This window comes from Nansenia antarctica (genome assembly GCF_963989245.1).
Source record: "Nansenia antarctica genome assembly, chromosome: 10".
In the NCBI taxonomy this organism is placed as follows: domain Eukaryota; kingdom Metazoa; phylum Chordata; class Actinopteri; order Argentiniformes; family Microstomatidae; genus Nansenia; species Nansenia antarctica.
This window is the reverse complement of record NC_137680.1, coordinates 15254182-15266031: the sequence shown is the minus strand read 5'-3', so window position 1 is coordinate 15266031 and position 11850 is coordinate 15254182. Positions and strand designations below refer to the sequence as shown.

Here is an 11850-nt window from a genome sequence, read left to right as displayed (position 1 = left end):
GTGCCGTCAGATGGCCCGTTAGGGTAATGGACGTTGTGAGTACAGCCCAGTCTCCCAGTGACTGTTGAAGTAGCAGGAGGACATTGTTTAAGTGCTGGAGCGTGCAGCGTATACAGTCATACGGCTCTCCGGCACCCCCGCCCCTCTCCGCCCCCCCATCAAAACACGTTAGCCAGCCACTTTCTCAGCAGCCTGTCTGGCGGAAGGATATTATTGGCTTTTGTAATTTGTTTCCAAAATTCATTTCAGCCAATTCCCCCCCCCCCCCTCTCTCTCTCTCTCTCTCTCTCTCACGCTCCATCTCTCTCGCTCTCTCTCTCGCTCTCCATCTCTCTCCCTCTCTCTCCATCTCTCTCGCTCTCTCTCTCCATCTCTCTCTCTCTTTCTCCATCTCTCTCCCCATCTCTCTCTCTTTCTCCATCTCTCTCCCCCTCTCTCTCTCTCCATCTCTCTCTCTCCCTCTCTCTCTCTCTCCATCTCTCTCTCTCTCCATCTCTTTCTCCATCACTCCCTCTCTCTCTCTACATCTCTCCCTCTCCATCTCTCTCTCTCTCCATCTCCCTCTCTCCCTCTCTCCCTCTCCACCTTGCTTACGCCTCCAGGGTAAGGTTTACATTGAACTTTATTATTTTCCCTCTCAGACTCTCTGAGAGTCTCTCTCTCTCTCTTCCTGTTTGACCTTTGGTAACGGGGAGCTCTTGGAAGGCAGCGCACGGCGCCGTCATTATTTTCTCAATGGTGTGTTACGGTATTTGCGTCCCTCCCCCCTCCTGCTGTTTCTTGTACAGTATGAGAGGTGTGTGTGTGTGTGTGTGTGTGTGTGTGTGTGTGTTCGTGTGTGTGTGTGTGTGTGTGTGTGTGTGTGTGTGTGTGTGTGTGTGTGTGTGCGTGCGTGCGTGCGTGTGTGTGTGTGTGTGTGTGTGTGTGTGTGTGAGAGTGTGTGTGTGTGTGTGTGTGATTGGGTTCCAGGATGGTTTTTGGAGCACATTGTTGGTACTGGAGACAGTGAGACAACCCAGGGTTGGGTTGGGCTGGCCGTTCTGATTGTTCACCCCGGTTTGGTACAGACACAGAGGCTCTATTGTGTGTGTGTGTGTGTGTGTGTGTGTGTGTGTGTGTGTGTATGTGTGTGTGTTCGTGTGTGTGTGTGTTCGTGTGTGTGTGTGTGTGTGTGTGTGTGCGCGTGTGTGTGTGTGCGTGTGCATGTGTGTGTTATAGGTGTGGGCTCGGATGGAGTCTGGCTGAACGGGTCATACGGGCTGGTACCGCCATCGAATGGTCTTGAATGACGTGAAGATCCGTCTGTTCTGTACCAATCACGGCGTAGACGGCCTTCCTCTGCTCTGTCTGTTCAAGGGGGCAGACGGGAGCGTTTAGAACATTCAAGGCCCAGATTGTCGACTCCCGTGGTTTATTTAGTTAAGGCCCGAGCCCTGTTTGTCTATGCGATAGTGCAGCCTTGTCCCGACACACACAAAACATGTCGTTAAGACGTCCCACCAGCAGACAAAGGCTTGGCTGTGTGGACTGGACTTATCTTGGGGCATCTGACATAGACTCCGACCCCTTGAATCCACTTTGACCCCCCCCCCCCCCACACACACACACACACACACACACACACAGATCCCCCAGTGGGTGACAGTCCCTCCCTGTCTGAGAGGAGTTATTAAGCCCTCTCCACACTCCTCTGTCTCTGGGTTTATTCTACCCCTCCAGCCCTCAGGCCACCCCCAGAGAGAGGGACCGCTTTATTAACTGGACCTGCTGCTGAGAGGGAGGCTGGGGGAGAACACAGGCATATACACACACTTGCTAGTTCTAGACACCCTCACACACGCACAAACACACACCCACACACACACACACACAAACACACAAACACACAAACTCTCATTCCCTGACATTTTCACACAGACTGAACCGCCCGAACTCAAGCATACACATACTCAAACACGCACACTTTCTCTCTGTCACACACGCAAACCCTCTCAGTCACTTCATCACACACACACACACACACACACACATACACACACATACACACACAAACACACATGCACAGACATACAAACAAGCACACACATACAAGCAAACACACAGACACTTTCCCACTCAGCCACACACACAAACCCTCTCAGTCAGTAACCATTTCATTAGCAGCTGTCCCAACACTAGAGTCTCCCTCTAAGAGCTTCCTCTACCTCTCTCTCTCTCTCTCTCTCCCTCCCTCTCTCTCTCTCTCTCTCTCTCTCTCTCTCTCTCTCTCTCTCTCTCTCTCTCTCTCTCTCTCTCTCTCTCTCTCTCTCTAAAGGGAGTGTAATTTGCTTGATCATGCAGTGGTTTACCAGAGGGGTTACTGGCTTAGACTCCGCGACTTTCTGGGATTAAGGCCCAGTGTTTACACAGCCGCCCGAACACAACCCACACACCTCCCCACCCTCTCCTCCATCCTCTCTCTGACTGCTGAACACAACCCACACACCTCCCCGCCCTCTCCTCCATCCTCTCTCTGACTGCTGAACACAACCCACACACCTCCCCACCCTCTCCTCCATCCTCTCTCTGACTGCTGATGAACACAACCCACACACCTCCCCACCCTCTCCTCCATCCTCTCTCTGACTGCTGAACACAACCCACACACCTCCCCACCCTCTCCTCCATCCTCTCTCTGACTGCTGAACACAACCCACACACCTCCCCGCCCTCTCCTCCATCCTCTCTCTGACTGCTGATGAACACAACCCACACACCTCCCCGCCCTCTCCTCCATCCTCTCTCTGACTGCTGATGAACACAACCCACACACCTCCCCACCCTCTCCTCCATCCTCTCTCTGACTGCTGATGAGTGAACACAACCCACACACCTCCCCACCCTCTCCTCCACCCTCTCTCTGACTGCTGATGAACACAACCCACACACCTCCCCACCCTCTCCTCCATCCTCTCTCTGACTGCTGATGAGTGAACACAACCCACACACCTCCCCACCCTCTCCTCCGTCCTCTCTCTGACTGCTGATGAACACAACCCACACACCTCCCCACCCTCTCCTCCATCCTCTCTCCGAACACAACCCACACACCTCCCCACCCTGTCCTCCATCCTCTCTCCGAACACAACCCACACACCTCCCCACCCTGTCCTCCATCCTCTCTCCGAACACAACCCACACACCTCCCCACCCTCTCCTCCATCCTCTCTCCGAACACAACCCACACACCTCCCCACCCTCTCCTCCATCCTCTCTCTGACTGCTGATGAACACAACCCACACACCTCCCCACCCTCTCCTCCATCCTCTCTCCGAACACAACCCACACACCTCCCCACCCTCTCCTCCATCCTCTCTCTGACTGCTGATGAACACAACCCACACACCTCCCCACCCTCTCCTCCATCCGCTCTCTGACTGCTGATGAGTGAACACAACCCACACACCTCCTCCACCCTCTCCTCCATCCTCTCTCTGACTGCCGATGAGTGGGAGCCAAAGAGTTGACCTTTGCGTAGCTCGTCTTGAAACCTGCGTGGCATTGTGGAAGCCTTCCGCCGCGCTCTGCCATATGGACTTGAGTCGTTACGGTTACGTTACATAAAAGACAGACTTCAACTCCACGAGCTGTAGTAGGCGACACATCTGTCTGTCCCCGGTCGCGGAGGGTTTGATCCATAGGCTTTCATCTGAATAAGCGTCGGTGGTGTTGACAGAATGGAATTCTGTTCTCCTTTGCGAAAAGAAATCAATCAATAAGAAAGGAGACTGTGTGTCTACACCTCTGTGTGTGTGTCGGTGGCACTTATAGATTATAGTATGCTACCACTCTCAATGCTTTGTTTGACACCTGTAAGTGTGTGCGCATGTGTACGTGTGTGTGCATGTGTACGTGTGTGTGCATGTGTACGTGTGTGTGCATGTTTCCAGTTTTTCAAGTTTCAAGTTGTATTGTTACGTCACATTACACAAGTGTAAGAGAGTGGAATTCCTGACATTGCAGCACAAGACAATAAGGAAATAGGCATAATTCAAGATAGAAAAGTGACAATAGTGCGTGTGTGCGTGTGTGCGTGCATGCGCTCATGTGTGTGTCTGTGTGTGTGCGTGCGTGCGTGTGTATGTGTGTCTGTGTGTGTGTGTGAGCGTGTGTGTATGTGTGTCTGTCTGTGTGCGTGCGTGCGTTGCTCTATACGGCCCTTCGCTCTCCTCTCCTCTCTCAACTCTCCATTCCCACGTTGCCATCCTCTCGTTTTGTTTTTAGATTTCACACAATGCCGTCGTATCCTCGTGCGGCCGTTTAGTCTGGACCGCGTTCACACACACACACACACACACACACACACACACACACACACACAGACACATCACAGCCCCCTCCGAGGGGCCGATCCCTGGCGAGCGAGCGAGACAGTTTAAGCGGAGGTATTTATAAAACAGTGGGAAGCGTGGCTGAAGCCTCCCGCATGGTCCAGGACAGAGAGGGAATGCTGGCTGTCTGTGAGGCCTGTGAGTGTTTTGACTATGGCCCCCTGCGGCTCTAAAGAGAAGCCCGCACTCCTCTCTCTCAGGGGACAAGCCGAGCAGAAAATCTACCCCGCTTTGAACAAAAGAACACGATAGGGTGCGTTCTCCTCCGGGGTAGATGTGACGGACTTGTTGCCTTTTGTTGTGGTTGTTTTGTTTTTTTCCCACTCTTGTTTGTTTCTGTACTAGGAGTGTACAGTGTTGCCGCCTAGCTTTTTTGGCTGACAGCGGCACACACACACACACACACACACACACACACACACACACACACACACACACACACAATGCCGTTGTGTATCCCGTGCGGCCGTTTAGTCTGGACCGCGTTCACACACACACACACACACACACACACACACACACACACGCAGCCCTCCGAGGGGCCGATCCCTGGCGAGACCCACACAGACATACACACACACACACACACACACACACACTGGCACACATTAACACTTTCTCTCTCTCTCTCACACACACAAACACACACGCAGGTGCACACACACACATGCACACACACACACACATACACGCAGGCGCGCACAAACACACACACAAAGCACACAAAGCACACAAAACACACACAAAACACCCTGGCGTCCACTCTGGTGTGTGGGTGATCAGCTGCTGAGCAGTGAGGTGTGGACAGAGGGTCTCCTCTGGTCCCTCAGGTCCCAGTCAGAGCCCTGACAGACAGACGCCGTCCAGCCTGGATTAGGCCTGTCGCTACCGCTGGATTAACCCTGCTGACACGCCTGCTAACACACACTTGAGAGCAGACACACTCACACACACACACACACACACATTGCCATGGTTGCTCACACACACACACACACACACACACACACTCACACACACACATACAATTCAACAAAGATGTTATCTAAGGGCACATCTTCATCAGTCATCAAGCACACACAGCGTATTTGATGACATCATATGTCCCGTACACGTTATGCCTGTCCAAACTGTATGTATGTGAGATTTCCTAAGTCAGCATTTCCTCTGTGGGTGTCAGTATAACCCTGCTGCTTTCATGTGTGATTGTAAAAGATCTGAAGGCATTGGGCGTGTGTGTGTGTGTGTGTGTGTGTGTGTGTGTGTGTGTGTGGTATATGTGTGTGGTATATTGTGTGTGTGTGTGTGTGTGTGTGTGTGTGCCCGCCCAGCCCAGCCCGGCTCCCTTCTCCCCCCCCCCGTTACCCAAATGGAAACCCAGAAGCAGTCTGCGAGTGCCAGCTCTCAGGACAATATAAGACACTGGTACTACTCCCTGTTTAACTGGCCTACTTTTACTAGGGCTTTACTGCCACTTTTCTCCCTGTTCACACAGGCTTTTCTGAGTCTTGTAACCAGTTCTGTCTCTTTATTTAGAGTGTGGGGGGGGGGTTGATGGGGGTTGATGTTGATGTATTTGGGGTTTGGCCTGGGGGGGGGGGGGAGGATCATTTGGGAGGCTAGACAAAAACACAAGAGGCACCAAGCATCCCCGGTTAACACACACTGGGTCTTATAACTCACTGCTGTCCACCAACCATGACAATGCTCCTGTATGCTGAACAGTAACGGTCACCTCACTGCACTAGGTGGATGGCTCAGTTGTGCTGAGCGTGGAAACATTTGAAACACTAGCGATTCTAGATGGGGAGCGTACTGAACGGTAGATCTAACTGTTGCTTGCTTTGGATAAAGGTGTGAGATAAATAACAGATAAATGCCTCGTCACACACTACCTCAGAGTGCATCCTACATACACAGGAACCCACGTCACGCATGCTCAACACTAGAAACCCTTCATATAGAGACCTCAGAATCAAAAAGAAACCAGAGTCACTACGCTCACATACACACTCACACACACACACACACACACACACTTCACCCAAGACTCTAAGCCCTAGACGATTACCCTGCTGATTAGAGTCCCTCTACGGAGTCTCTAAACACACACTCTTTTAGAGTCCTTACCATAGGTCCCCCCCCCCCCCCCTCCCACCCCATACACACACACACAGCCCTCTCCTTTCTCATGGAGATAAGCATGTCTCATTGTTGGGAGACAACGGTCCTGCTATTATCTTATCAAAGAGCCAATCAGACGTGGAGGAGGGGGGAGAGGGAGGTGGCGGGGGAGAGAGGTGGGGGTGGGGGGGTAGGTGGGGGCCCTGTTCCTTTGTAATGCAACAGGTGCCGTTGTAACTCCATTTGTCTGGTTTGGTAGCCGTCTGAAGGCATTAGTCAGGATCCCAGGGGTCTTTATCTGTACTATATATGCTAGTGGTGTGTAACGGTATGCTAACCGTAAGCCTGTATACAAAGCAGTTATCGGGCATAGGCACAATGCAAATATTGGCTAATCCTCTAACATAATGCTAACTGTGGTCTGCTCACCGTGAATGGACAATGTAAACTACGGCTAACACTATGGGGAAGTGGTTTGAACATGGTAAAACTCTCTCTCTCTCTCTCTCTCTCTCTCTCAGATTTGTCTTGGCCTAGTCACTAAACAAAGTAAGCTGTCCAAGCCATCCTCCAGAACTACAGATAAGGAAAGGGACTGCTTAGGCTATCTATCACTTGTGTCCCAAACGGCAACCACAGTTTGATGGAGGAGTTGTGGTTCATGCAGGGTGTGTGTGTGTTAATAACCCCAATCTCTCTCTCCCTGACCTTTTTCAGATAAGAAAGAGTCTGTGGAGGGGTCCGCGATAGAGACAGTGGAAGAGACCGCAGAGGAGCCTGCGAAAGAGGCAAAGAAAGAAAAGAAGGAGCCTGCTAAGGAGAAGAAGGAGCCATCGAAGGAAATGAAGGACCCGGCGAAGGAGACGAAGAAGGAGTCATCGAAGGAGTCCTCCAAAGAAACCAAAGAGTCCACGAAAGAATCCAGCAAAGAAGTGAAGGAGTCTGGGGAAAAGAAAGTGGTGAAAAAGTCGTCTCAGTCGTCTGTCAAGGTCAAGGAGAAGAAGAAAGACCCAGAGGCTGGAGAGGGCTGATAAAGTCCTGCGATAAATAAACACCCACACAGTCTCATATCTACACACACACACACACACACACACACACACACACACACACACACACACACACACACACACAATCTCACATCCACGTACACACACATACACATCATACACACCCACATGTACATTCAAATACGTAGTGTCCACACGCACACTCATCAGGACTGACGCTTTTCCGTAGGCCATAGTTAGAGCTGCTGCTGTCTGTCCTGGGGCCCCGGTGGTGAGGCTCAGGCCCAGGGAAGCTCCAGGCAGAGCAGACAGGCAGTCAGACGTGAGACATCAAAGCCCCCCCCTCCCTCCCTCCCCCTCCTCCCTCTCCTCTTCCCCACCAGCTACAGCGTCTCACAGCGCTGGAACCCACAGGCCCGCGCGTCGGTAATCCGTCTGCCCTAACCACCCCGCCTACGCCACGGCCTCGGCCACTCTGACGTCTGCCCCGCCCTCTCGCCCCCTCGTGTGGCACCACGCCTCGCCAAAGCCACCCCCGCCTCGGACTAAGAATAACCCCTCGCGTCCTTCCGTCCGTCCGTCCGTCCGCCCGTCCCTCCTCCCGCCCGCTCCTGCCGGTGGGTAAAGCGAGGCCACTCTGGTCCCGCCAGCGGCTCTATAGGCACACAGAAACTCTCTGCACGAGCAGGATCAACTATCGGACATGGGAAAGAAAAAAAAAAGGGAAAGGAGAGATAAGGGAAACAACCCTCTTAACTAGGGCCAGGAGTGTTTCCTGCCAGCATGACCTGACCAGAGAAATGTACGGGACCCCCACCCCCCCTCCCCAGTCAAGGTCACATGATTAGGAAACCACTCCTGGCGTAGTAGATTGTGAGAACTACAGGGGACACCTACACGCACGCACGTTAGCTCAACCACACAAAGACACATGCACACACTTTCCTGCTGGCATACACACACACACACACGCTGTATCCCATATATTCTCAAACACACAGCTTAAAGGTTTTGCAGTGTGTCCCCAGCCAGTCAGACCATGGACTAGCACCCTAGAGGAACGCTGTTCCAGCCTGACCAATGACAATCCAAGCAGCTGTGTATTTTTGCTAATACGCTGAACTGTACATGTGTGTCCGTACCTATCATCATGAGTTTAGCTGTGTATCGTCTCAATGTTCCAAACACTACAGGCTTGATGAATGTATGACTGTATAGAAGAGGTTTTGTACCATTCTCATGTAGAACTGAGGGACCAGACACTTGTCCTGTTGCCTGTTCTCTATTTTTTATAGAAACGAAGCAGGGTGGCTCAAGTTAGCCCTACCCAACTATTGATGTTTAAATGTTGACTGATACCGTATCTCTTTCCACTGTCCTTCCGTCCACCTGTCTGTCTTTCTCTCCACCTCTGTCTCTGTCTCTCTCTTTCCAGTCCCCACTTAACTGAGTATGTAGGAGCATGTCTGTTACGGTACATTAGGACATGACACTGTTAATTGGCTTTGATGCCAGTGGCTGAGTAGTGATTGTCAGCTCTTCTTCTTTTCCTTCCTGTCACTGGGGCGACATTCCCTGAGCTCAACGTCAAGGTCAGTTTAAGCTCCAGTAAGGAACGTTAAGTCTTCATTTTTTAAAATTTGCCGCTGATCTTTGCATTAAAGCCACATTGTGTAAATGGATGGAGTTTGACTCCGGCACAAGCTCCTCTCAGGTCTGTGTTATGTTCTGTCCATTTGACGTCAGAAGTTGTTTTGTTTTTTTCCAAAAAAATTCTCTTCAAGAACTTTGTATTTTCCTTCGGCTAAACGCTTTGTGGCGCTGTGTTCCACAACGGTGTTACAGGACAAGCTGGAGTGCAAAGAATGACTGAACGACGACCAAACATTGTTACAACCCCGCTGTACAACACACACCAATACTGTAACAGTGCCACGTGGTTGTGAGAGAATGTAATAAACAGCCCTTTGGATTAGACTTTTAGAAACAAATGGCCTGGTGTCATTTTATTTGTCTTGTGAGAGGCTTAGGGGAGGACATATATCAGATGAGTGTGCATGTTCTTGTCCAGAACAGTATGTATGGAACTGTAATGTGTATATGAGTGGGGATTAAGCCTTATCCCTACTTCCCTGTGAAAAGCCTGTAAAACAAGAGAGAAGTATTGAGTGTGATGGGACCCAGCTTCAGACTAAATCTAATAATCTATAGCCTTCACAACGCTATTTACCCCCAACCACTCTGTTATTCCTCTCCTCTCTCTTAAAGAGACACACTTGCTCTTTCTGTGAGATGCGATGGTTCTTTCTTGGTTCACATGTTTCGTGTGTTTTCATGTCGACAATTCTGTAGGAGTGTGAATGAGTCTTGGAGCTTGTTGATGTCCATGTGTGTTTCTGTTTGTATGTGAGTTTACGTGTTTCTATATTTCTCTGTGTGTGCGTGTGTGGGTGGGTGGGTGGGTGTGTGTGTGTGTGTGTGTGTGTGTGTGTGTGTGGGTGTGTGGGTGTGTGCGTGTGCGTGTGCGTGTGTGTTTGTATTCACGTGCACGTGCGCGTCATCTCTGAGTGTGTCATCCCTGGCCAGGCCTAATGACGTCTCCCCTGAGTCGCCCACCTCACACAGCTGAAGCCGATGGGTACCCGACCTCTCACCCCGCTGGGGTCAAAGTTCAGATGGGACCAAAGGGTGACCCCCTGTGCCCACTGCGGTGCTGCCTGCCTGATCCCGGACGGCGTGGGACCGGGCTCGGACGCAGGTCGTGTTCAAGTCGCGACACGACAGCTGAGTCTAACCCCCGACCCTCCTGGACCAGACCCACCGTCTGCCTGCCGTCTTAACCCGGGACAGCTGCCTCACTGCGCCCTCACAACGTCTGTACAACCTCCTCCGCATGGAGACACAACGCTAACTCCTCACCTCACAACACACTGGACACGGCTGACGACACTGACACACAAGCCTGGCATGGGAGGTGATACATAATGAAGTGACGTTCACACAACAACGCCACAAAGTATGTTGTCCTTTTTTTTATACTGATGTACGGGTGTTAGGGTCAGGGGGTCAGGGGGTCATCCCTGACATAGGATAGCATGAGGTGTAGTCAATGTCAGTTACAGAAAAGGGAGATAACACTCACACTTGCATTGAGTGGTTTTTTTTGTGTCCCGTGTCCTGCTGTGGGTTCATTTGGACTAGTCCTCGGAGGTCAGAACACCTACGGCTGGAACGTCTTCTTCAACAGTGTCTCCACAGCGCTAACACAAGGCTATTTTGTTTTAGTGAGGAGGGAGGAGGATAACTCACATCCAAGTTAAATACCTGTTCAGACTGGGTATCTGTAATAATCTTGTGGCCAGATTGGCCGTTACACTACTCAGAAGGGTACTCTTTGGCGCCATCTAGCGACTAATATGAATGAAATTCAAATTTCATCTGTTGAGGGGAAACTCACACAAACACACACACACGCACACACTCTCTCTCTCACAGACACACACACACACACACACACACACACACACACACACACACACACACACACAAACACAGACACAGACAGAGAAATCTCCATGTCCCTTGTGGCATGTTTACAATGTGAAATTACAAGAGTAATGCAATTAGATAAAACAAAACATTGTTCCTTGACAGTTCAACGTAGTAAAAAGGGGTTGGGTCCGGTCCGTAATTGGTTCTTTGAAGAAATGCTTTTCCTTCCCATGTGTGGTTCTTAAGAACCACAATTTAAAGAGTGGGCAAAGTGTTTTAAAAGGTGTATGTTTCTAAATATGTCTCAAAGAACAATAACAGACACTTGATGTCATGCAAGATGGTTAATCTTAGATATGCATCCTAACTTTATTGTTATAATTAAAAATTGCCATCTGGCCTTTGAAGTGGATTTACAAGAAACTGCCCAATCTATACCAGATAGGTGTGGCAGTGAGTTTGAATGGGAACATGGGATGTAGTACAGACAAGACACGTGCGTCTCATTGATCCGGGGGGATTCAGTGGGTCTCCCTCCTCAGACCGCTCCGACAGCGCAGGACCCCCACCTCTGACACGGTGTCCTACTGAGGAGCCCACGGTCACTTCGGTGGTTCCTCTCCCCGTTAGGCAGCGTGGCCGTGCTGAGAGAGCGCCCAGATGTACAGTCAGTGAGGACACGTGAAGTGCAAGTGTGTGTATTCAGGCTGGTTAGTGAAACGAGATCCGATAGCAGTAGGTGGGTCTCTCTCTCCCTCTCAGCAGTGTTGCGCCGAGGTTTCATTACCGAGCGGCAGGCAGGCAGCAGCGGAGAGCAGCCGGGCAGGGTCGGACATCAAATCACTGGGATTAT

The 11850-nt window shown here is 51.0% G+C and overlaps 1 protein-coding gene across 1 annotated transcript in view; it reads left to right on the top strand.

The window, feature by feature from the left end:
- bbs9 (Bardet-Biedl syndrome 9) overlaps positions 1-7526 on the top strand; it is a gene marked incomplete at both ends in the record, with an annotated part of 160634 nt that extends 153108 nt beyond the window's left edge. The window contains one exon of the mRNA XM_080541005.1: positions 7213-7526. Coding sequence (XP_080397131.1) covers positions 7213-7526 — 314 coding nt within the window. The remainder of the gene's footprint in view (positions 1-7212) is intronic.
- Positions 7527-11850: the final 4324 nt, after the last annotated feature.